General features: G+C 43.6%; 1 protein-coding gene across 8 annotated transcripts in view; it reads right to left on the reverse strand.

Moving 5' to 3' along the window:
- Window positions 1-27,291, reverse strand: part of LOC140196176 (muscleblind-like protein 1) — a 322,691-nt gene that overhangs the window by 28,914 nt on the left and 266,486 nt on the right. For 5 of the 8 annotated variants that reach the window (XM_072254943.1, XM_072254940.1, XM_072254936.1 and 2 more), the window contains 3 exons: window positions 2,545-2,802; window positions 1,316-1,369; window positions 213-366 (listed from right to left, as the gene is read on the reverse strand). In XM_072254943.1, coding sequence (XP_072111044.1) covers window positions 213-366; window positions 1,316-1,369; window positions 2,545-2,802 — 466 coding nt within the window. The remainder of the gene's footprint in view (window positions 1-212; window positions 367-1,315; window positions 1,370-2,544; window positions 2,803-27,291) is intronic. The other 3 variants (XM_072254942.1, XM_072254941.1, XM_072254944.1) reach the window with 2 other exon arrangements.

Raw genomic sequence — 27,291 nt, forward strand, 5'->3', positions numbered from 1 at the left:
AAGTTAGGAAACAAAGCCTTATTATTGTAATCTCGCGATTAAAAGGAGAAAGGCACCGGGGAGATCAAATTACGTGGAACGAAATGATTGGAATGCTTTCGTTAGTGCATTTTACATTCGACAAAACATTCAGCGGAAAACGTAGAGAAAAGAAATCCACAACTAATCCTGCGAGTGAGCCGGTGTCGAGCGCAGAGGTGCGGTGTGCTCACCTGGAGGGATGAAAGCAGTCTGTTGATGCAGCTGCATGTTTGCAAGGGCTTGTTGATATTGGAAAACACCAGTATTAAACATTGTCGTGGCACCATTGGCTTTTTCTAGTGTAGGTCTCTTTGGTAGTGGGGGAAGGACACCAGGAGGAAGGCCCTGCGAATGACAGACAAAGGAGTGTACAAAAAAAAAGACAAGGAGGAGGAAAAAAGAGACAAACAGAAGGGGAAAAAAAAACAATCAGTATCAAGTGAACATTTTTTTTTTGTTTTTAGCCATTTAGCAAGCAAGCAACATGGAGGCATTTACCTGCTACAAGACAACAAAAGAACACAGAAACGATTATGTACAGCAAGCATTAACCCAATAAACTAATTTATTAGCGAAATAAACAGGAAATCTAAGTAACTGCACTTTATGCAACTACACACCACTGAGCAAGCAGTAAGTGAGACTGAATCAAAATAGTTTGCACTGCCAACTCCATGGCGATCAACATTAAAAGCAGGTGTTTACGAACATCTTTAAGAGTAATTACTAAAAGGAACATCGACAACACAAAGACAAGCCTGTTCTTCATAAACCCACCCACTATCCCATAAATAAAATTTAAAAACTTGCCGTGCAAAGCATGCAGGTATCACACACTGACTAACAAACATTTACATGTTACATTTTTAAAATTAAAAAATAAAAGCCATGCCAATCATAACAGTATTGAATTATTATGAATATATAGAATTAACAACCTCCCCCCTATGCTATGCTGTAGGGGCATCCCCATTGGTGATGAGCTGAGTGTGGTATGTCAGTTATCTCCACTATAGTTTCCTGAATTGCATCTTCTGGGCAATTTGCTTGCAAATTGTCCAAGATACTAAAAATTTTAGGCATTTTGAAATTTGCGTGAATTTGTTCATGTTTATTTGTCTTTGTAGTATTCAGAGCCAATGGTGCCACAGTCAATTTATCACCGCCCTATGATGCTTACAACAAAAAAAGCAAATACTAGTACTCATTTTTATTTTGCTTTTAATGATTTATGTTGTAACTCATAACCCTATTAATGCTACATGCCAAGCTAAAAGGTGAAAGGTCATAGTACCAGGTCAAAGGTTGCCTCGAGGGGTCGCTTCAGTGATTTGACAGCCGACTGAGTCTTAATTAGCAGGCAGCGAGCACATGATGGCAATGGGCCAATGGGGTTCAAGCGCATTAACATAAACAGCAAGCAGAGGTGCATCATGGGGGCAGCAGTGCATTGAGGGGAGGTGAGGAAAAAAACAAATAAAAAAAAACAAATCATCGGAATGCCATATACAACAAATAACAAGACTAGGCATGCACAATAAAGGCACTACTGAGTAGTTATTGTGAGACTAAGGACTGTTACACATGTATAGTAGGAGTTAATCACAAGGGAAACCAATACTTCACTTAACTAAGCAAGATGGCATCCTTCTCCTGCACCCATTTGCAATTCATGTTCTCTTACTCTCAATGAAGCCCCCTTGCCTTGCACCCATTGGCACCTTTCCCTGCACCCACTGGTGCCCCTTCCCTGTGCCCATAGGCACCTCTTTCCTGCAACCTTCAGTACCTCTTTCCTGTACCCACAGCTGCTCCTTCTCTTGCATGACAGGCACCTCGTCCCTTGCACCAGTGGTGCCCAAGGTGTCTGGGCAGCGTCTGCACACTCCAGTGCAGCACCAGCATTCCCCTTCCCGTATCGCACGCCCGGGTAGAGAAGCCTGTCCTTGGCTACGCACGGGCTCACGGGAGTTGTGTGTGTGGGGGAAATCCCCGCTTTCGGGGCTAGGTTCTGGTGAAGCCAGTTCCACAAGTCCCAGGAGTGGAGGTAGGGTGGTGTGTTGGCTGCCGTATGGTGCACACAGGTCCTGGACGGATCACAGACAGAAGCTGGGAATCTTCAGCATCATTACCCGCTACCCTAGCCTCCCCCCCACCTCCCAACTTGGGAGGGGGAAGAGAGAAACTGCACCAGGAAGTTTTTTTTCTGTGGGACAGGGCACACTTAATATCCACATGTAAAGTCATAAACAGTAACAAAGGTGAGAGAGGTAGCCTACAGCAAAAGAACAAGTTTTCCAAGCAGGTACAGGCCTTCACAAATCTAGTTTTGAGAAGAAGAACGCAAACAATAACATTTTAAAAAACGTCACAACCTAGGGAATGTGACAGCAAATCACATTGCTGACTGTCCCTCTCTCACAGATTAAGAGAGAAAAAAAAAACGAAAACGGTGGCGGCGGAATTTAGCAACAGCAACTCCGCAGTGCCAGCCGGCCAGTTTGGAGAGCGCTAGTCACTCACCATAGCGGCTGCGGTCGCTGCGGCCTGGGCAGCAGCAGCCTGGTTGACTTGGTGTTGTGCTGCCTTTATCTTGGCCTGCAGGTGGGCGGGGGGATGGAAGTACTTGCACTTCTCCCGGGAGCACCGGCCCTTGATGTAATCCATGCACACGGTGACGGTGTTGTCGTTGGTGTCCACCATCGCGATGTCCGCTGGGTGGGCAAAGCGACAGTCGTTCTCGCCCCTCGTGCAGTTGCCACGCTGGAACTCCCTGCAGACCTGCGGTGAAGAAGTGAACACTTCAACCTTCATGCCACCCGTCGTTTTAACGCTGCATCCTGCTCTCCCGCTCTCACGTGACCTCCTGCAGGAGCTTGCGGAATGACAGCTCATCTTCCGTCAGGAAAGCATCCTATCAGGATGTGTCACGGCCTAGTACGGCAATGGCCCTCTGCCTGAGACCAGAGGAAGTGGTGAAGTGTTGTGAATCCAATCATGCAAACCAGTCTCCCTCCATTGACTCCACTTCCCACTACCTCGGGAGAGCATCAGGCATAATCAAGGACCCCTCCCACCCAGGTCACTCTCTCTTCTCCCCTCTCCCGTCAGGCCGAAGATACAAAAGCTTGAAGGATTACACCACGTTACAGAGAATGGAGTGACATGCTTGGGTGGTGTGCACACCAAAGATCTTCACTGTACTTGTGGGAATAATAAATCAATACTGCTCTGGGACTTCAAAATTAACAATTTCAGATAATCAGCTATTCCTGTTTGAGCCAGAATGGATCAGTTTTATTACAAGGTCATCCACCTCAGGTTTTATTTCTCCATGGATGCTGCCTGATTTGCTAGGTATATCCAGCATTTCTTGTATTTCAGAGTTCTGGCAATGATTTGATTCTCACAGTCCCACCAAGTTTTCTCTCTCTCTCTGCCATCTTTACTCATCTCCTTCCACTTCCTCTCCTCAGACAGAGTAGCTTTGACTAATGATGTGACCAATGTGTCACTTGGATTCATTCTCTCTCCTGCCTTACCTGCCCTGTGCTTTGGTTTATTTTTCAGATTTCCAGCATCTACATGTTCTCAGCTTTTGGACATTTGAACTTTCCCTAGTTTCATTCCTCTATGCTGCTCTCTATGAGCAACAACTCTATAAGCCATTACTGAGACCACTTATGGAGCAATGCATTCAGTTTCAGTCTCATTATTTATGCAGTGATATACTTACATGGGAGATGAGGGAGAGTTCATGTTTTGATTTCTGGGATGTTTGTGGGGAAAAAATGAGCAGGGTGTGATACCGCCTCCCCCTTGGACTTTGGAAGATTAAGTGATAACTTGACATGTAAGATCATGATGGAATCGAGAAGGTGGACAATGAGGGATGCTTCCACTAATAGGGGAATTTAGATCTGGTGTCATTGTGTCAAGATGAGTTGGATATTCATTTAAAATAGGGAATTAAGATTTTGTCTTGCAAAGGGTCACAAGTCTTCTCCAGAGATGTATGAAGGGCAACTCAGTAATTTAAGGCAGAGACAGGCAGGTTTTTTTGTTAATAGAGGTGTCGATGGTTGTGGGGTACAGGCAGGACAGTGGACCTTTCTTGGATATTCTCAATAGGTAAAGGCAGAAAAATTATTGATGGTAGATAGGGACGTGGAGTTGGACTTACAACCAATCAGATGTGATCTTATGAAACATCAGAATAGATTTGGCCTATAATTGTTCCCGTTTCTCCTGTGAGCAAAGCTGAAGAAACAAACTCCAGATTTTGGCCAACTTTTGTTCATTACAGGAAGAGCCCTCTCCACCATTGAGAACACCTACAAGGAGCGCTGCCACGAGAAAGCATCATCCATCAACACAGTAACATGCCCTTCCCAGATAGAACACAGTAACAGGCCCTTCTCACCCTAACAAGCCTGCGTTATTAACCCATATGTCTTTGGAATGTGGGAGGAAACTGGAGCTATGTAGAGTATAGACAAGCCCCTTACAGGCAGTGGCGGAAATTGAATCCCAGACCCTGGCCCTGCGATAGCGATACGCCAACTGCTATGCCACCATGCAGCCCATTCTGAGGTTCAAGAGAAGGTGCAGAAGTTAGAACTGGGGAGTGTCGAGGGAACACCGGGCAGGCCGGTGTTTCAAGGTAAATAGAGGCTGAGCTTCTATCTTGATGGTGGACTCCTAGTTTTACAAATGGGTCGGATAGATTCGGAGGAAACACAAGAGCCCGCAGAGGCTTGAATCTGGAGTACTAATGTTCTGCTCAATGTTGTGGGCATGCTATATTGGTGCTGGTCACTTGAGGGCTGCCCCTTGAACATCTTTCTGAGTGCTGGTTGTTGACGTAAACAGCTCATTTCACTGTATGTTTCAATGTGGTTGTGAGAAGTGAAACTCAGTCTGCTGGAGGACCAGAGTGGACCACGCAGCATCTATGGGAGAAAGAATCTGTTGACATTTCAGATCAAGATGACGATATTTCCTTTCCTCACACAGATGCTGCTCAATCCTTCGAGTTCTTCCAGTGGCTTGTTTGTTGCCAATAGGTACAGGAAATGGTTCAGCTTATCCGGGAAATACAATGTCAAAGGTCATGAACATGACATTTTCACAGATAATAGGAAAAGTGAGTTCGGAATAAACCACTTTGTAGAACATAGAACATAGACCAGCACAACACAGAAACAGACCCTTTAAATTAAACCAATTAAATTAATAATGAAATGGCCAATAAACTAATCTCTTCTGCTAACACAACATCCATAACCTTCGATTTTCCTCACATTCATGCGCCTATCTAAATGTTTCTTAAAAGTTCCTAATGTATCTGCCTCTACCACCACCCCAGGCAGCACATTGCGGGCATCCACCCTCTCTATGTAAAAAGTTTGCCCCTTGTATCTCCTTTGAAAGTACCTTCTCTCACCTTAAGTGCATGCCTTCTGGTATTAGACATTTCAACCTTAGCAAAAAGATACTGTCTGTTTACTCACTCTGTGATTCTCATTAACCTTATAAACCTCTATCAAATCTCCCATTAGCCTCTGCCGGGCAGAGGAAACAATCTAAGTTTGTCCAGCCTCCTGCGATAGCACAAGCCTTTCAATCCAGACAACACCCTGGTAAACCTCTTCTGCACCCTCTCCAAAGTCTCGATATCCTTCCCATAATTGTATGCAATACTCCAGATGCAAACTAATGGGAGCTTTATAAAGTTGCAACATAATTTCCTGACTTTTGAACTCAATGCCTTGCCCTAGTGAATAAAGGTAAGCAAGTCATATCATAAACACAAGAAACTGAGCAGATGCCAGAAATCCAAAACGACACATACAAAATGCTGGAGCAACTCAGCAGCAACCAGGGAAATAAACAGTTGCCGTTTGAGGCCAAGACTCTTCCTCAGGACTGGAAAGGAAGGGGGAAGAGGTGAGGAAGAGGAAGGACAGCTGCAAGGTGTGCCTTCTTAACCACCCTATCAATCTGTGTTTCCACTTTCGGGGGGCAACAAGATCCCTCTGTTCATCAAACCCTTACATCGGAGAATGGTAGGGATGTGATAACTTGCTCTCACAAGGGCTCAAGGTGAAGCTCTCAAAGTAAGTAGATGGGGGTGAAAATAGCAGAAGGTTTTGTAGTCAGAGTGAGATTGAGAAGAGAAGAACACAAACACCATCACTGGTCACAGTCACCAAGTGACTTATCTCACCGCTTTGAATTCCAACTGCATACAGTACTGTGCAAAATCTTGGGTGTATATATATATATATATATATATGTGTGTGTGTATATATATATATATATAGAGAGAGAGAGAGAGAGAGAGAAAGAAAACGCTTGGGTGCCTTAGACTTTTGCGCAGTACTGTAGTAATTTTATGTATTACACTGTATTTCTGCTGCAAAAAAAACCCCGAATTTCATGGCATACTGTATGTCAGTGATGATACACCTGATTCTGATATGGGTCACTGATGTGGACTGAGAGTGGGAAGGGGGCAGTGAGAGGGGAATCATGGTTGGGAAAATGGGAAGGGAAAGGAGAGGGTGCAGGAGGCACCAGAGAGACATTAGGTAATGATCAATTAACCAATTGCCTGGAATTAAATTACCTTGCTTGGCGTCTCAGGGCTGGGTGTGTCTGCACTATAGCCACCCACTGAACCTGGCACTCCTCTGCCACCTGTCCCACAGCCATGCTGCGGTGTTCCGCACTCGCTATTCCCAACATCCTTTCCTCCTGTCAGGATTACAAACTCGCTCTCCACTCCACGTTAACAAATACAGTACTGTGCAAAAGTCTTTGGCACCCTAGCTATATCGATGTGCCTAAGAGTTTTGCACCGTACTGTACATACAAACATACCAATAGGAATAGACTACCTGGCTCTAGTACTTATACTATCACTTAATAGGATTGTTGACCGTAATCTCATTCCACCTTCTCATTTATCTCTCACAACAGAAGGATGTCCCTTTAGAACAGAGTTGAGGAAGAATTTCTTTAGTGGTGAATCTGGAATCCATTGCCACACATGGCTGCGGAGGCCAATTCATTTGGGTATATTTAACACATGTTCTTGATTACTAAAGGTGTCAAAGGTCACAGGGAGATCAGGAGATTAGGACTGAGAAGGATAATAAATCAGCCATGATTGAACGGTGGAGCAGACCCGATGGGCCAAATGGTTTAATTTTGTTCCTACACCTTATAGTCCTGTGGTAAATTTTTCACCCTTCACTTATCAGGAATCTCTGCTTTACAATCCTCAATGATACTCCTTTTATGGCCTTTGAAGATGAATGTTCCTATGAGCCACAACACCCCAGGGGGAAAAATGACTCAATTCAATCTTAAATGAGGGATTCCCTTAGTTTTAGACAGTGACCCTTAGTTCTAGATTTACTCACAAGAGGAAACATTCTTACAAAACTTTGGGATCTTGTATGTTTTAATCAAAGTAATCTTCTAAGCTCTCCAGATAGACTCCAACCAACCGCAGTTAAATTTTAACTAAGTTATGAAATAGTCTAGGAAGGTGATTGTTTGTCAGAAAGGTGATTCACTGCCACCTTCCCTAGACAATGGTAAGGAAAAACGGTTGACCTTTCCAATGACACTTACATGAATAAATAAAAGAATTCTCAAGATACAACTAATCTTTATGCATAGCCGACTCCAAAGTTCTTTCCGATTCCTGAAATTTACTATGGACTGCGCAGTCAGGAATCTTAAACAGGCAACTCCCCCAACAAAGAGTCTCATCCATTTAACTACAAGGGGAAACTTGAGTGTATGTTGCTCACAATTTTCACTCAGTGACAAAGGCTGAGTGGCCACTTTATTAGGTACACCTGTACACCTGCAAATGTCCAATCAGCCAATAATGTGGCAGCAACTCAATGTATAAAAGTGTGCAGACATGGTCAAGAGGTTCAGTTGTTGTTCAGACCAAACATCAGAATGGGGCAGAAGTGTGACCTAAATGACCTTGACCGGGGAATGATTGTTGTTGCCAGATCGGGTGGTTTGAGTATCTCACAAACTGCTGATTGCCTGGGATTTTCATGTACAATACTCTTTAGAGTTTACAGGGAATGGTGCAAAAAACAAAAAAAAAAAATCCAGTGAGCGGCAGTTCTGATGGCAAAAGTGCTTTGTTAATGAGAGGTCAGAGGAGAATGGCCAGACTTAGTGACAGGAGGGTGATAGTAATCCAGATAACCACATATCACCTGTACCTAATAAAGTGGCCACTAAAAGCACATGGATAAATAAGGATCCTCAAGATACAACCAATCTCGATGCAGAGCCAACACCGATGTTCTGTTTTGATTCCTGGATTTACAATGGACTGCAAAATCAGGAATCTTAAACAGGTAACTTCTTCAACAAGGAATCTCATCTATTTAACTACAAGGGAGAAAACTGAGTTTATATTGCTCACCATTTACAAGTCCATTTGATATAGGAGCTGAATTAGGCCACTTGGCTCATTGAGACTGCTCCTCCATTTCATCATGGCTGATCTATTTTCCTCTCAGTCCCAATCTCCTGTCTTCTCCCCCTATCCCTTCATGCCCTGGCCAGTCAAGAATCTACCAACCTCTTCCTTATACTGTATACACATAAGGACCTGGCTTCTGCAGCCGCCTGTGACAACGAATTCCGCAGATCTTAAAGGAATTCCAACAGCCAAATTCAGAAAAATTATTCTCACTCTCAAGGATAAGAGTACATTTGGAGATACAGATGCTTTTGAAAGTCAAGCATGCTCTTCTGCCAATAGTGAAGATCGTTGCCAAATGAATAATCTGTTTACAACTAAATGATTTTTCCTCAAATAAAATTCAGGATTAGCTGACTTGTTTGGAATATCTTTAAGTGGAGCTGACTGGACAAAGTTGAATGTCTTTTGCAAGCTGATAAAACTTGTTTACATTCCACATCTTTCACCTCTCCTTGTTCCTACAAGTTTTCCCTTTAAAGCCTCCTTTACCAAGATCTCATTTACCTGTCCTAGTATGTAAAACAAAACTGGGATGCCATGGTAGTGTAGTGGTTAGTGCCATGCTGTTTCAACTTGTGCTGTCGGAGATCAGAGTTCAATTCCAATGGTGTCTGTAAGGAGTTTGTACTGTACGTTCTCCCCTTGAGCATGTGAATTTCCTCAAATTGCTCCAGTTTCCTACCAGTTAGTAGGTAAATTAGTCATTGTAAATTGTCCTGTGATTAGGCTAGGATTAAATAGGTGGGTTGCTGGGCATTGTGGCTCATTGGGTCGGAAGGACCTGTTCTGCGTGGTAGCTCTAAATAGAGAAAAAATCTCCTTGTGTTACTCCTGCTATATTTTTGTTTGATAATAGCTTTTGTAAATTGTGAAATGTAAAATACGAATGCAAGTTGTTAGCATGGTTAATTTCTTGACTTTCTCTCTATTGTGCAATTCCAGAAGCCTTTCTTCTCATAAAACTGCCTCATACACCGAAGAAACTAAATTCTGTCATACAGCAAATTCAATGACGATATTAAAAAGACTTTGGACCACTACTTAGGTTAAATTATCATAGTGTCATAGAGCACTACAGCACAGAAACTGGCCATTCAGCCCATCTAGTCCATGCCAAACTATTACGGTGCCTAGTACCATCGACCTGTACCTGGACCATAGCCCCGCCCCCCCCCATACCCTTCCCATCTATGTACTTATCCAAATTCTTCTTAAATGTTGAAATCTTTCCATGCCCATGATTATTTTTGGCACATTTTTCCACAGAAGTGGTTTGTCATTGGCTTCTTCTGGACAGTGTCTTTACAAGATGGATGACCCTAGCCATTATCAATACTCTTCATAAATTGTCTGCCTGGTGTCAGTGGCTGCATATATGCACCAGCTGCTCATATGACCATCCACCATCTGTTCCCATGGCTACACGTGGCCCTATTCAGGGGTAAGCAGGGTGACCTGTAGGCTAGCAGAGGGAAGGGACACCTTCCACCTCCTTTGGTAGAGACGTATCTCCACCTCGCCTCTTCTCTCGAACAGGGAACTCAAATGAGGTAATGGATATTTGAATGTGTTCATCTCTCCAGCCAATCAAAAGAAGTTTCATTCCCATTTGAGTTAATTCTTCTTCTTTTTAAAATATATGGACTAGAATATAAAAGCATAATTCGTGTTAGAATGTAAAAGCAAGGATATAATACCGAGGCCTTATAAGGTATTGGTCGGACTGTACTTGGAGTATTGTGAGCAGTTTTAGGCTCCTTACTTAAGAAAAGATGTACTGGCATTGCAGAGGGTCCAGAGAAGAGTTATTAGAATGATCCTGGGAATGAAAAGGTTATCTATGAAGAGTGTTTGATGGCTCTGGGCCTGTACTCACTGGAGTTTAGAAGAATGAAAGGGAATCTTATTGAAACCTATCAAATATTGAAAGGCCTAGATAGAGTGGATGTGGAGAGGATGTTTCTTATAGTGAGGAAGTCTTGGACCAGTGGGCGAAATCTCAGAATAGAAGGATGGCCATTTAGAACAGATGAGAAAGACCCGCTTTAGCCAGAGGATGGTGAATCTATGTAATTCATTGCTACAGACAGCTGTGGAGGTCAAGTCATTAGGGTATATCTGAAGTGGAGGTTGTTAGATTTTTGATGTCAAAGAATATGGGTAGAAGGCAGAAGAATGGTGTTGAGAAGGATAATAAATCGGCATAATTGAATAATGGAGCAGACTCGATGGGTCAAATGGCCTAATTCTGCTCCTATGTTTATGGTCTCATGGTCTTTTTTTCTCCACCTTCATACTCTGCACACACATTAAATGTTCTTATATAGTATGAACTGAGTTTCCAGTTAGTTGCTGCTTGTATGCCATCTGTCTGGACACAGAGATCAAGTTCTCCAGGAGATATGCCATTAGACTGTGGATTTGATCACATTTCAGCATCCTGTTTGCAATTAATCACCTCTAATGATGGCTATTTAATCAGGCAATCTTAACCAGTTGAGGCTGTTATGAGTTTGATAGATATAATAATATGACCGGATGCCAACTAATGCATATGCATGAGGAAGATGCAGATGGTTAAACAAGATAGATTTTAGTCACCTACAATCACGTGATCAACTCATCAAGCCTTCAACTATTTCTTTGCAGCAGCTGTTAACCTATGCCTCTCAGTGGTGTAGCGGTTATTGAAATTGCTTTACAGCACCAGTGACCACCAACCAGAGGTTCAATTCCCATCGCTGTCTATAAGGAGTTTGTATATCGTTCCCATGATTTCCCCCAGGTACCCCAGTTTCCTCTTACTTTTCAAAGATGTTCAGTTAGAGTTATTGAGTTGTGGACAGGCTATGTTGGTGGCTGTAATCGTGGTGACACTTGTGAGCTGTCCCCATCAGAATCCTCAGACTGTGTTGCAAAACAACTCATTTCTCTGTATGCTTTGATATACATGTGACAAATAAAGCTAATCGTATTCTTAACTTGATCAAACATTTCCACTGAATATTAATATAGCCCAAGACCTCCAATCCAGGCAGTACCCTAACAAACCTATTCTGCATCATCTCCTTAACCTTCTCATCCTTCCTATAAAGGAGCAACCAGAATTGAATGCAATATTCCAGATGCAGCCTATCAGTGTTTAGACTGAGTAGAAAGCCAATATCTTTTTCCCAGGGTTGAAATATCTAATACAATATGTTATATCGAAGTTGTATAAGATGCTGGTGAGGACCTATTTGGAGTATTGTGTGCAGTTGTGGCACCTACCTACAGAAAAGATGTCAATAAGACTGAAAGCGTCCAGAAAAAATTTACAAGGATGTTACTTGCACTTGAGGACCTGAGTTGTAGGGAAAGATTGACTAAGTTGGAACTTTATTTTCTGGAGTGTAGAAGAATGAGAGGAAATTTGATAAAGTTATAAAAAAAAAATTGAGGGGTAGGGATAGGGGTATGGATGAGGTTGGGTGAGACCAGAACTAGAGGTCATGGGTTAAGGGTGAAAGGTGAAATGTTTAAGGGGAACATGAGGGGAACTTCTTTACTCAGAGGGTGGTTAGAGTGTGGAACGAGCTGCCAGCAGAAGTGGTGGATGCAGACTCGATTTCAACATTTAAGGAGGAATTTGGATAGGTACATCTTATGATCCACGTCCACTGGTCCCTCAGAGTAGTCGTCCTGGCTGGCCTTTGTTAGTTGGTGGATTGAGTGCAAGAGCCATGAAGTAATGTTACAGATCTATAAAATCTGGTTAGACATCACTTTGAGTATTGTGTCACCTCATGAAAGGAAGGATGTCGAAGTTTCAGAGTGTGTGCAGAGGAGATTTACCAGGACATTGTCTAGGTGAGAGAGGATGTCTTCTGAGGAAAGGCTGAGTGAGTTAGTACTCTTATTCTTTAAAGCAAAGGAGGGTGAGAGGTAACTTGACAGAGATGCATAAGATAACAAGAGACATAGGTCGAGTTCCAAAGACATTTCCCAGGACGAAATGGCTAACACGAGACATAATTAAAGGTGATTAGAATAAAGTATGGTGTGGTTTCAGAGGTTGGTTTCTACAGAGTGCAAGGGGCGCATGAAATGCTTTGGCAGGGATAGTGCTAAAAGCAGGTACTGTATGTTAGGGTCATTTAAGAGGTTCTTAGGAATGCATGTGGATGAAAGAAAAACGGAGGGCCACGTGGAAAGGAGGGCTAGATTGATCTTGAAGTCAGTTAAGGCTCAGCACAGCATCGTGGGCCACTGGCCTTTACTGTGGTGTTCTATCTTTTATCCCTGGACTTCCCAGCCTGACGTTAGACTGCTACAACAACTGCCTCTTACTCAATGTCAGCAAGACCGAGGAGCTTTTCACTGACTTCAGCAGGGGGTGGGGGGGGAGATCAGTGGTGGAGAGAGTCAGGAACTTTAAATTCCTTGGTGTTACCACTTCAGAAAATCTGTTCTGGGCCCAGCATATAAGTGCAATTATGAAAAAAGCACGGCATATCTCTACTTCCTTGGGAGCTTGCAGGGATTCAGTATCATGTCTTAGACTCTGACAAACCTCTATAGATGTGCAGTAGAGAGAATCTTGACTGGCTGCATCACAGCCTGGTATGGAAACACTAATACCCCTGAATGGAAAATCCGACAAAAGGTGGTGGATATGGCCCAGTCCATCACAGTTAAAGCCCTCCCCACCATTGACTATCTAAATGGAGTGCTGTCGCAGGAAAGCAGCATCCATCATCAGGGACCCCCACCATCCAGGACATGCTCTCTTCTCACTGCTGCCATCAGAAGAAGGTACAGGAGCCTTGGGACTCACACCAGCAGGTTCAGGAACAGTTATTACCTCTCAACCGTCAGGCTGTACAACCAATGGGGATAACGATTTCACCTAAATGTTCCCACAACCTAGAGGCTCACCTGCAAGGACCCTTCATCTCATGTTCTTGATGTTTATTGCTTATTTATTATCATTATATTATTTCTTTTTGTATATAAACAATTTGTTGTCATTTGCACACTGTATGTACACCTAACTGGTGTGGCCATTCACTGATTCTATTATTGTTGATGGATTTATTGAGTATGCCCACAAGAAAATGTATCTCAGTGTTGTATATGGTGACATATATAGATAATAAATTTGCTTTGAGCTTTGCCTGTGGAGTCACCACTAGGTATATATCAGCAGGGGGAGAAAGAAGAACTGTGTGACGTTAGCAGATGTGGGTGCAGTTTGTGGGCTGTACTGAAACTTGCCAGGTTTTCAGCAGAGAGGCTGGCGTGATTTACTCCCGGTATTGAGGAAAAACTGTTGCCTGGCTGTCATTCTGTGGCCCTTAGAGCTCCTATTATGTCGTTACTGATGGGAATAGGTGTTGTCCAAGTAATAATGTCAACCCATACACGTCCGACACCAGTGAAATGTCAGACGCATTACTGGAAATACACAGTCAAGTTCACATCTGCCAAGATTCCATTCAGAAAGAATATTCAGCCCAATCAACTCCTGGACAAAAGAGGTTTTTTTTGAATGAAAAATTGAAAGATTAGCTTTGTTTATCGCATGTACATATCTCGAAACATACAGACAAATACGTTGTTTGCGACTACAACCAACACCGTTCAAGGATGGACTGGAGGCAGCCCACAAGTGTCGCCATACTTCTAGCACCAACACAGCTTGCCTAGAACTTGCTAACCATAACCAGTACATCTTTGGAATGTGGGAGGAAACTGGGAAATCCAGAGGAAACCCACATGGTCACAGGGAGAACATACAAACTCCTTCTACACAGTAGTGGGAATTGAACACAGATCACCTGATCACTGGTGCTGTAAAGTATTGTGCTAACCATTACACTGCTGTGTCACTCCCATTAGAGAAACAGAGAGCTGTACAGAACAGAAAAAGGCTATTCAGCCCATCTTCTCCATGCTGACCATGACACCTATTTACTCTACTCCCATTTCCCCACAGTAGACAAATATCCATCTGCATATTTTCTGTCCAGGTATATCGAAACACCTTAGTAATTGTATCTGCCTCAACCACCACCTCTGGCAGCTCATTCCAAATACCCACCACCCTCGGTGTGAAAAAGAGAGGAGGACATGCCTTGTGTGGTAGGATCCATCAAGATGAATGCCGCCTTTAGAAGATGTCTTTGATGGTGGGGGGACTTGTGGCCATGATGCAGCTGGCTGAGTTTACAACGTTCTGCCATTTCCCCCCTCCACCCCCCAAATCAGAACACTCTCCATGCGATCTGTGGAAACCTACTCGAGTCTTTGGTGACATACCAAATCTCTTCAAAGAGGACTCTTTCATTTATCCATGGAGTCCTGGATAACTAAAGAAATAGATAATCTGGTTGCTATAGCAGTGATATTCATGGGTGTGTATAATTATACAGCTGTGTATAATTTGACTTTTGTGTTTTCGATTTGTCTACAATTCAGAAATATTTAATTTGCGGGAAGTACCCTATGTCACTGTAAAAGATGTTCTGGAAATCTGAATCTTTCTTTATTTGTAACGTAGGGAAGTCATCTGAATACTTTGGCTAGACTGGGCATTTTCATTGTGGGTTAGAACTTCCAATTCTGGGATGAAGAATCCTTCCTTTCTTTGCAACTTGCAAGAACCACAGGTCCCTGGAACAAGACTTCCCAGAATCTGGCACAAATTGGTAAGAAAGATCACAAATATGGACAGTATGGGAACTGAAAAGAGCACAGTGCAGCAAGGAGCATTCATCTGAAGCTGAAGCTCTTCCATTAATATTATCTCCCTTTCCTCCACCTCTTCCTCCTTCCCTCGTGTAAAAGTGGCCTGCTCACCCATTTCTCAATCTGTTTCTTGAAGTACTTTAACTCTTTCCTGGCAGTTTGGTACCAACCACCTAATAGCCACACTGAAGAAGCCATAGGACTATAAAACATAGGAGCAGAACTAGACCATTCAGCCTATTGATTCTGCTCTGCTATCTGATCATGCCTGATATATTTTCCATCTCAACCCCATTCTCATACCTTCTCCCTGTACCCATTGATACTCTTACTAATCAAGAGCCCATCAGCCTCCTCCTTTAATATACCAAACGACTTGGCCACCATGGACGTCTGTGTTTAAAGTTCAAAGTAAAAATTTTCGCCACATAAGCCCTGAGATTCATTTTCCTGTGGGCATATTCAGCAAATCTATAGAATAGCAACTATAACAGGATTCAATGAAAGATCTGTGGCAATGAATTCCACAGATTTATCACCTCTGGCAAAAAATATTCCTCCTCATCTCTGTTCTGAAGAGACATCCCAGTATTCTGAAGTTTTGCCCTTTGGATCAAGACTCTCCCACTGTTGGAAACATCCTCTCCATATCTACTCTATGTAGACTTTTCAATATGCGGTAGGTTTCAATGAGATTCCCCAGTCTTTCATCTAATCTCCAGTGAGTATAGGCATAGAGCCATCAAGCACTCTGGGAGGGCACTGAATGTAAGAGTTATCAGTCAAGGCATTGAGTGTAAGAGACTGGAAGTCATGTTGCAGGCAGTATAAAACTCTGGTTAGGCCGCATCTAGAGTATTACATTGAATTCTGGTCACGCCTTTATAGGAAAGATGTTGAGGTTTTGGGGAAGGTGCAGAAATGGTTTATCTGGATTAGAGGGATTCAGAGAAGGGTGAACAAATCAGGGTGTTTTCTCTTGGAGTGTTGGGGGCCGAGGGGAGAGTTAATAGAGCTTTATAAAATTATGACAGTCAAAGGAATCATTTTCCCAAGGTAAAAGTGTCAGCTAATGAAAGGTATAGCTCTTTAAGGCAAGAGGGGGAATATTTAAGGGATATTTCTGAGGCAGGTTGGGGATATGTCTCTACCAAAGGTGGTGTAAGGTGCTCCTTCCCTCCGCTAGCCTGCATGTCACCCTTGGGCAAGGGTGCTTAGCTCCCCAGACCAGGGTCACGTGAAGCCATGGGAGCAGGAGGTGGATGGTTGTATGAGCAGCTGGCGTATATCACAGGCCTTGGTTATGTGACCACTGATGCCAGGCAGGCAACCTCTGAAAAGTATTGATACCAGGCTGAGGTGGTCACTTTTCTTGTAAAGACACTGCCCAGAAGAAGGCAATGGCAAACCACTTCTGTAGAAAAATTTGCCGGGAACAATCATGGTCATGGAAAGACCACGATCATCTACATCATACAACACAGCACACACAATGATGGTGATGATGATGAAGTGTGAAGCTAGTTTTTTTACAGAGATTGGTGGGTGCCCGGAACTTGCTCCTAGGATTGGTGATGGTTGCTGCCGCAATAGAGGTATTCAACAGGCACATGGATATGCAGAGAATGCAGGGATATGGACCAAATGCAGGCTGGTTTCTTTGTTTAATTATTACTAAAATAATCTAGATTTAGTTAAATTGACATCATGGTCAACACAAATGTGGGCTGAAGGGTGTGTTCTAGTGTTACATAGAAACATAGAAAATAGGTGCAAGAGTAGGCCATTCAGCCCTTCGAGCCTGCACCGCCATTTATTATGATCATGGCTGATCATCCAACTCAGAACCCTGCCCCAGCCTTCCCTCCATACCCCCTGATCCCCGTAGCCACATCTAACTCCATATCTAACTCCCTCTTAAATATAGCCAATGAACTGGCCTCAACTGTTTCCTGTGGCAGAGAATTCCACAGATTCACCACTCTCTGTGTGAAGAAGCTTTTCCTAATCTCGGTCCTAAAAGGCTTCCCCTTTATCCTCAAACTGTGACCCCTCGTTCTGGACTTCCCCAACATCGGGAACAATCTTCCTGCATCTAGCCTGTCCAATCCCTTTAGGATTTTATACGTTTCAATCAGATCCCCCCTCAATCTTCTAAATTCCAACGAGTACAAGCCCAGTTCATCCAGTCTTTCTTCATATGAAAGTCCTGCCATCCCAGGAATCAATCTGGTGAACCTTCTTTGTACTCCCTCTATGGCAAGGACGTCTTTCCTCAGATTAGGGGACCAAAACTGCACACAATACTCCAGGTGTGGTCTTACCAAGGCCTTGTACAACTGCAGTAGTACCTCCCTGCTCCTGTACTCGAATCCTCTCGCTATAAATGCCAGCATACCATTCGCCTTTTTCACCACCTGCTGTACCTGCATGCCCACTTTCAATGACTGGTGTATAATGACACCCAGGTCTCGTTGCACCTCCCCTTTTCCTAATCGGCCACCATTCAGATAATAATCTGTTTTCCTATTTTTGCCACCAAAGTGGATAACTTCACATTTATCCACATTAAATTGCATCTGCCATGAATTTGCCCACTCACCCAACCTATCCAAGTCACTCTGCATCCTCTTAGCATCCTCCTCACAGCTAACACTGCCACCCAGCTTCGTGTCATCCGCAAACTTGGAGATGCTGCATTTAATTCCCTCATCCAAGTCATTAATATATATTGTAAACAACTGGGGTCCCAGCACTGAGCCTTGCCGTACCCCACTAGTCACTGCCTGCCATTCTGAAAAGGTCCCGTTTATTCCCACTCTTTGCTTCCTGTCTGCTAACCAATTCTCTATCCACATCAATACCTTACCCCTAATACCGTGTGCTTTAAGTTTGCACACTAATCTCCTGTGTGGGACCTTGTCAAAAGCCTTTTGAAAATCCAAATATACCACATCCACTGGTTCTCCCCTATCCACTCTACTAGTTACATCCTCAAAAATTCTATGAGATTCGTCAGACATGATTTTCCTTTCATAAATCCATGCTGACTTTGTCCGATGATTTCACCGCTTTCCAAATGTGCTGTTATCACATCTTTGATAACTGACTCCAGCAGATTCCCCACCACCGATGTTAGGCTAACCGATCTATAATTCCCTGGTTTCTCTCTCCCTCCTTTTTTAAAAAGTGGGGTTACATTAGCCACCCTCCAATCCACAGGAACTAGTCCAGAATCTAATGAGTTTTGAAAAATTATCACTAATGCATCCACTATTTCTTGGGCTACTTCCTTAAGCACTCCGGGATGCAGACCATCTGGCCCTGGGGATTTATCTGCCTTCAATCCCTTCAATTGACCTAACACCACTTCTCTACTAACATGTATTTCGCTCAGTTCCTCCATCTCACTGGACCCTCTGTCCCCTACTATTTCTGGAAGATTATTTATGTCCTCCTTAGTGAAGACAGAACCAAAGTAATTATTCAATTGGTCTGCCATGTCCTTGCTCCCCATAATCAATTCACCTGTTTCTGTCTGTAGGGGACCTACATTTGTCTTTACCAGTCTTTTCCTTTTTACATATCTATAAAAGCTTTTACAGTCAGTTTTTATGTTCCCTGCCAGTTTTCTCTCATAATCTTTTTTCCCCTTCCTAATTAAGCCCTTTGTCCTCCTCTGCAGAACTCTGAATTTCTCCCAGTCCTCAGGTGAGCCACTTTTTCTGGCTAATTTGTATGCTTCTTCTTTGGAATTGATACTATCCCTAATTTCCCTTGTCAGCCATGGGTGCACTACCTTCCTTGATTTATTCTTTTGCCAAACTGGGATGAACAATTGTTGTAGTTCATCCATGCAATCTTTAAATGCTTGCCATTGCATATCCACCGTCAATCCTTTAAGTGTCATTTGCCAGTCTATCTTAGCTAATTCACGTCTCATACCTTCAAAGTTACCCCTCTTTAAGTTCAGAACCTTTGTTTCTGAATTAACTATGTCACTCTCCATCTTAATGAAGAATTCCACCATATTATGGTCACTCTTACCCAAGGGGCCTCTCACGACAAGATTGCTAATTAACCCTTCCTCATTGCTCAAAACCCAGTCCAGAATAGCCTGCTCTCTAGTTGGTTCCTGGACATGTTGGTTCAAAAAACCATCCCGCATACATTCCAAGAAATCCTCTTCCTCAGCACCTGTTCTCTCCTTAAGCTCTGTCATGGGTACAAACTTTCCCACCATGTTCAAAAGGCAGCATCCATCATTAAGGACCCTCGCTATCTGGGATATGCCCTCTTATCACCACCATTTGGGAGGAGGTACAAGAGCCTAAAGGCCCACATTCAACATTACAGGAATAGCTTCTTCCCCTCTGCCATCAGATTCCTGAATGATTCCAGAATCCGGGATCACTACCTCACCATTCCTCTTTTTCACTATTATTTATTTTTTGTTATTGTAGCTTATAGTAATTTTTATGTCTTGTGCTGTCCTGCTGCCACAAAACAACACATTTCATGACATACATCAGTGACAGTAAACCTGATTCTGATTCTGAATCTGCAAGATTCACATTTCCACACCAAGGAACAACTGCAGAGTTGCCCAGTTTGCTGATAGCTGTCTGCAGGTGTCTTGTCAGCTGCACACCATCACTGGACTCCTCGTGGAATCCCACAGTATTTCCAATCACTTTGAGAAAAGAATCCCATTAAGAAACTTACACCTGTTACTGTGAGTTCTGCCCCATTGATTTCAATGCAGAAGGAAGCCTGAGGGAAATATTATTAATTTCTGGGGTTATATTTAATTCTTTGCATTTATTTGAATTTCTTTCTACATGTCTTACCTATCAGAACATAAGAAATAGGAGCAGGAGTAGGCCATCCAGCCCATCATGCCTGTTCTGCCATTCAATAAAATACCTTTTTCTCAAAACCCTTAATTCCCCTGATATGCAAAAATCTATCTAACTGTGCCTGAGATGTATTTAATGAGGTAGCCTCTACAGCTTTCCCAGCCAGAGAATTCCACAGATTTATTACTTTCTGGGAAAAGCAGTTTCTACTTGTTTCCATCCTAAATCTTGAGGCCACATTCCTTTGTTCTAGTCTCACTATCAGTGGAAACAACTTTTCTGCCTCTATCTTATCTAACCCTTTCATATTTATATATGTTTTATTATGTTTAAATATTTAACACTATTTTCAATTTTTAAGTTATTTTAAATTAGGGTTGGTTTTCAATGGTTATATATATATATAAAAAAAAGTATTTTTTGCCAGCTAGCTCAGGGATCTATTAATTTTGGAGAGAGAGAGAGAGCAGACAGCAAATACTGGAATCTAGAACAATGACCAATCTGCTGGAGGAACAATGGGTCAGGCAGCTTCTGTGGGGGGAAATAGACAGTTGATGTTTTGGGTCAAGACTGAAAGACTGAGAGGAGATTGCCCAGTGCAAAGAGGTGGAACAAGATCTTGCAGGTGATATAGTAGCGTACAAAAGTCTAAGGCACATATTTATATATATCTCTAGGTTGCCTAAGTCTTTTGCGTAGTACTGCAGTAATTTTATATATTGCCACAAAAATAAAAACAAATTTCATCACGTACTCTGTGATGATAAGCCTGATTCTGACATGGGTCACTGATGTGGGCTGAGAGTGGGAAGGGGGCAGGGAGAGGGGAATACACACACCTAAGACTTTTGCACTATACTATAAATCGATGCAGGAGAGGAAGAGTACCCCGTAGAGGAGGGTGCGAGTGATGGGCAGATTGAGTGTGTGAGGGGAGGTGAAGAGGTCCCAGTAGAGGAGTGTGTGGGTGATAAACAGACTGAGTGGGGGTGGGAGGAGGTGAAGAGGTCCCAGTAGAGGACTGTGCCGGGGGGGGGGGGGTGTATAGAGGTCCCAGTAGGGGAGTGTGTGGGTGATGAACAGACTGGATGGGTGGGGAGGGGGGGGGAAAGAGACCCAGTAGAGGACCTCTTTGGAACACTGTGAGCAGTTCTGGGCCCTTTATCTCGGAAAGGACTTGCTGGCATTGGAAAGTGTACAGAGGAGGTTCACAATAGTGACCCCAGAACTGAAAGGGTTAACTATTATAAGTACTTATTGACTCTGGGCCTGTACTCAGGAGAGATTAGAAGACTGAGTGGGGACCCCATTGAAACTATCGAATATTGAAAGGTCAAGATGGAGTGGATGTGGAGAGCATACTTCCTTTAGTGGGTGGGGTGGGATGTACTCGAGCACTGGAGGGCACAGTCTCAGAAATACAAGGAATTTCCTATTGAGGAGAGAAGAGGAAGAACCACTTTAGTCAGCATGTGGTGAACCTGCGGAATTCATTGCCTCAGGCGGTTATGGAGGTCAAGTCATTGGGTCGATTTAAAGCGGAGGTTGATAATTTCCTGATTATTAAGGGTGCCGAAGGTTACAAGAGAATTGTGTTGAGAGGGATAATAAATCAACTATGATGGAATGGCAGAGCAGACTCGATGGGCTGAATGGCCTAATTCTGCCCCTATGTCTTATGGTCTAATGAAAAAGTATTTACCTGGAGAACCTCACATCAAGTTTTGATCAGCTCCTCGGGTGATGGTACAATATGGATCCCATTTGCGCTGAGCCCACTGGGAAAATTGTCATCTAGCTCCTTTGCATTGCACAGAAACCTTTTATCTGGATTCATGAGCGCACAGAGACGCCGCTTGAACAACTGAGTCACCATAACCTCAGGAATATCGTGAACCACACCACATCCTTACGTACCATAAGCCCCAGGCATTGGATTGGAGTTATTAATAGCTGTTTGGAGATTAGACTTCCCTTTTTATGGTGCTGTAATTAATGTATAAAAATGCATTTTAGATTCTCCCCAAAATTACTTCCACCCCTCCAAACATATTAAACCAGGGCTCGGAATGTTGCACTTCTGCTGATCTTTGCCACAGGCCTCTGGAATCAGACTTGTACCTGAAACCAACTGATTCAATATATTCAATGGAGTATACAGTGGCCGATGTATCGGAGCCACTTTGCTCTGCTGTCAATGGCGTCGAGAGAGAGGGGGAGGGAGAAACGGGGTGGAAGAGAGGGAGAGAAAGGGGGAGAGAGAGAGGCATAGGGAGAGGGGGAGTGGGAGATAGAGAGAGGAAGACAGAAGGGAGAAGGAGAAAGGAGAGAGAAAGATAGAGAGAGTGGGAGAGGAAAAAAGAGAGAGAGTGGAAGGGAGAAAGGGAGAGGAAAGAAAGAGGGGGGAGAGAAAGAGAAATACTTGGGGGAGGGAGAGTGGGAGAAAGATAGGGGAAAGGGAAGGGGGAGGGAGGGGAGAGAGGGGGAGAGAGAGTAAGTGAGAGACGGAGAAGGAGGGAGGCATAGGAGAGAGAAGGGGGAGGTGAGAGAGAGGGAAAGATGGAAAGAGGGAGAGTGGAAGTGGGGGGGAGAGAGAGAGATCATTAGAATAGCATGATGGCGTTCTCTCTGTGCCCCTGGGTTTCCTTTGGGTGCTGTGCTTTCCTCCCACATCCCAACAATATGAATGCTGGCAGATAACTTGGCTAATGTAAACTACTTCTGGAGCAGAAAATTAGGATGTAGTGAGGGGTATCTGAGAGGGAATAGACCATAAAATATAGGAGCAGAATTAGGCCATTCAGCCCATTGAGTCTTCTCTGCCATTCAATCATGGTTAATTTTTTAACTCCGTTTTCCTGCCTTCTTCCCACAACCCTTAACCCCTTTACCAATCAAGAATATATTAATTTCTGCTAAATACACCCAATGCCTTGACCTGCACGGGGAATCTCTCCTTAGTTCAGCTCTAATAAGATGGCCCTTTATTCTGAGACTATGCTCTCAGATCCTAGTTTCCTACTAAGGGGAACATCCTCTCCATGTCCACTCTATCCAGGCCTTTTGGTATCCAGTACGTTTCAATGCAATAGCTCTCATGGATCAGATGGGCTCAAAGTCCCCCTTCAATGTTGTGAGGGGACATAAGGCTTTATTAGGCATTGATCAGACTGCGCTTGGAATATCATGAACAGTTTTGGCCCTTTATCTAAGAAAGGATGTACTGGCATTGGGGAGGGACCAGATTGGATTCACGGAAATTATTCTGGGAATGAAAGGGTTAACATAGGAGGAGCATTTGATAGCTCTGGGATTGTATTTGCTGGAGTTTAGAATAATAAGGCCTATCGAATACTGAAAGGCCTAGATAGAGTGGATGTGGAGAGGATGTTTCCTGCAGTGGGGGAATCTAGGACAAGAGGGCACAACCTCAGAATATAAGGATGTCCTTTTAGAACAGAAATGAAATGAGGACAAAGTTCCTTAGCCAGAAGGTGATGAACCTGAGGAATTCATCGCTACAGTTGGTTGCTGAGGCCAAGTCATCGGATATATTTAAAACAGAGGTTAATAGTTTCTTAATTAGTAAGGGCGCCAAAGGTTACAGAGAGAAGGCAGGAGAATGGGGTTGAGAGGGATAATAAATCAGTCATGGTGGAAGGTAGAGCAGACTTGATGGGCCCAAAAGCCTAATTCTGCTCCTATGTCTTGTGGCTTTACAGTAGTTCGCTGCAAGGTACAGTTTTACAATAAAGGTTGCTGAATCGCTTGAGTTGGATCCAGGTTGATGTGCAGATCAGAGTGAGATACTGATGACAGGATAGAGAGAAATCCTGCCATGAATTCAGATGACGGATGGCAGTGCTTACCAAATTACTGGTCACCTGGTGAACAGACATCGATAAATCTGGATTGCCATTGCATGCTTCATTCCTCAGTAATCCAGCTGATAAAATGCATGGTGTCAACCTGTAACTGATGTTCTCCTGAGCCGAGGGCAACTGTCATCAGGATACAGTGAATGGTTTAAAACGTCATAAGGCAGCTGTCTCCTTCATACCCCACTGGCAATTCCTGTCTCGGGCTCCAGGATGCCAGGGTTGTGGGTGGGGGGCAACAGACTTTCTTCCACCCTAGATTATAGCACTGCAAAGGCTTTGGAGGGGAGATGGTGGTGAACTCAGGTGACTCCGTTTTGCGTGAACTCCTATTCTTTGGGAAAACTGAAGGACAGACTGTCACATGGATGCTCAAAGAGGAAGATTTAAGCTTAGTGGGCACACCAGGGGACTGCAGATGCTGGAAATCTGGAGCAACACACAAAATGCTGGATGAACTCATGCGGTCGGGCGGGACCTATGGAAGGAAACGGACAGTCGATGTTTTGGGCTGACACATTTTATCAGCACAGGTTTAAGGTTATTTAAGGTTCATGTAATCTTTCTGTTAACATGTTGGGGCAGCATGGTAGCGAAGTGGTTAGCAAAATGCCTTACAGCACCAGCGACCCTGATCCACTTCCTGCTGCTGCCTGTAAGGAGTTTGTACGTTCTACCCGTGACCGCGTGGGTTTCCTCTGGGTGCTCCACTTTCCTCCCACAGTCTAACGACATACTTGTCCCATGATTAGGATGGTGTTGCTGAGTGGCATGACAGGAAGAAAATACTCTTCACAGTATCTCAGCAAACAAATAAATAAATAAATACAAGCTTTCAACGAGTCAGAGAATCCTACATGCCTTCTGACGCACTAACAACAGTGTACTGGAGGAGACCAACATGAACAGTATCTCCACCACGATAAAGCAACAGCGACTCCAATGGATCAGTTATGTCTAACTCACATCTCCCCAAACAGATCCTTCACTCCCAGCTGAAGGTCGGTCAGCGAGCCCCTGGTGGGTAAAGGAAATGTTTCAAAGATAACTTCAAAATCAGCCTGAAGAAGTTCAACATTACGTCTAAAAACTGGGAAGACATTGCACTCAGTAGATACACCTGGAGGAAATCTGTTCAAGAGGGAGCTGCGTTGAGAACAACCTCCACTGTGTCACAGTGAACAAGCGACTGCTGGAAAAAGAGACTGAACAGCCACAGGCCCCGACCACTAACCAGAGACACCTCTTGCTCTTACCCAGAATATGTGGATCCTGAATTGGCCTCTACAGATACCTGACACACCAAAGGACAACTCCTTAGGAGAACATCATACTCGACTGGAGTGATCACACGATTGCTACAGGCCATTTAGTGATGGTTCTCTCTCAATTAACTGCACACTCCTCTGCCTTCTCCCTTCACCCCTGCAAGACCTGGCAGCATCTATGGGAAAGAGTATAGTCGACGTTTCAGGCCGAGACCCTTCATCGTAGTCCTGATGAAGGGTCTCAGCCTGAAATGTCGTCTATGCTCTTTCCCATAGATGCTGCCTGGCCTGCTGAGTTCCGCCAGCATTTTGTGTGTGTTGCTTGGATTTCCAGCATCTGCAGATTTTCTCGTGTTCGTGATTGGATCCCTCCAAAACCTGCTTCCTCAAAGTATATGAACATTTCTCTTTTTAACTCTGCTAAACCATTGTTTCTGGAAATGGACTGCAGAATTCAAAAAGCCAGTGCACAAGTGAGCAGTTACCAGTCCTCTGGTCAACTTCCCCTTTTGTTTTTAACTCTTAGGAGTCAATAAAGACCAAGTGAAATACTTATTGTTACAAACATTTGATTGCTAATTTAATTAATAGCTCCTGTACCTAATAAGTTGGCTACTGAGTGTATGGCCATGGTCTTCTGCTCCTGTAGCCCATCCACTTCAAGGTTTGACATGTTGTGCATTCAGAGATGCTCTTCTGCACACCACTGTTGTAACACATGGTTCTTTGAGTTACTGTTGCTTTCCTGTCAGCTTGAGCTCCTCTGACCTCTCTCGTTAACAAGACATTTTCTCCCACAGAACTACTGCTCACCGGATCTTTTTTTTTGTTTCTCGCACCATTATCTTTAAACTAGAGACTGCTGTGCTTGAAAATCCCAGGAGTTCAGCAGTTTCTGAGATAGACAAACCACCCCATCTGGTACCGACAAACATTTCACAGTCAAAGTCACTTAGATCACATTTCTTCCCCATTCTAATGTTTGGTCTGAACGACAACTGAACCTCTTAACCATGTCTGCATGCTCTTATGTATTGAGTTTGGCTGATGAGATAGTTGCGTTAAGACCATAGACCATAAGACAAAGGAGCAGAAGTAGGCCATTCGGCCCATCGAGTCTGCTCTGCCATTTTATCATGAGCTGATCCATTTTATCCTATTTAGTCCCCCTGCCCCGCCTTCTCACCATAACCTTTGATGCCCTGGCTACTCAGATACCTATCAATCTCTGCCTTAAATACACCCAATGACTTGGCCTCCACTGCTGCCCGTGGCAACAAATTCCATAGATTCACCACCCTCTGACTAAAAAAATGTTTTCACATTTCTGTTCTGAAAGGGCGCCCTTCAATCCTGAAGTCATGCCCTCTCGTACTAGACTCCCCCATCACGGGAAACAACTTTGCCACATCCACTCTGTCCATGCCTTTTAACATCCGAAATGTTTCTATGAGGTCTCCCCTCATTCTTCTAAACTCCAAGGAATACAGTCCAAGAGCGGACAAACGTTCCTCATATGTTAACCCTCTCATTCCTGGAATCATTCTAGTGAATCTTCTCTGAACCCTCTCCAACGTCAGCACATCCTTTCTTAAATAATGAGCAGGTGTATAGATGCACTTAATAAAGTGGCCACTGAGACCATATGAGGTAGGTAGTCAGGATCATTCTTCCAGCGTCAACATGTCAGATACGAGAGGGCATGCATTAATGTGAGAGGGGTTAAGTTCAAAAGAGATGTGCGGGGCAAGCATCTTTTGCACAGAAACTGATGAGTGCCGGGGTGGTGGTGGTCTAGTGTGTTAGGTCTCACGGAGTCCAAGGAGAGCTAGCTAGTTAGATGGACCCAAAAATGGCTCAGAGGAAGGAAGCTGAGGGTGGTGGTTGAAGAGTGACTAGTAGTGTGCTATAGTGTTGGGATTATATGTTACTTATAAATATAACTTGGATGCCCATGCATAAAGCTGGATAAATTTGTGGATGACACAAAATTATGTGTTATT

The sequence above is a fragment of the Mobula birostris genome, chromosome 4, assembly GCF_030028105.1.
Source record: "Mobula birostris isolate sMobBir1 chromosome 4, sMobBir1.hap1, whole genome shotgun sequence".
Lineage (NCBI taxonomy): Eukaryota > Metazoa > Chordata > Chondrichthyes > Myliobatiformes > Myliobatidae > Mobula > Mobula birostris.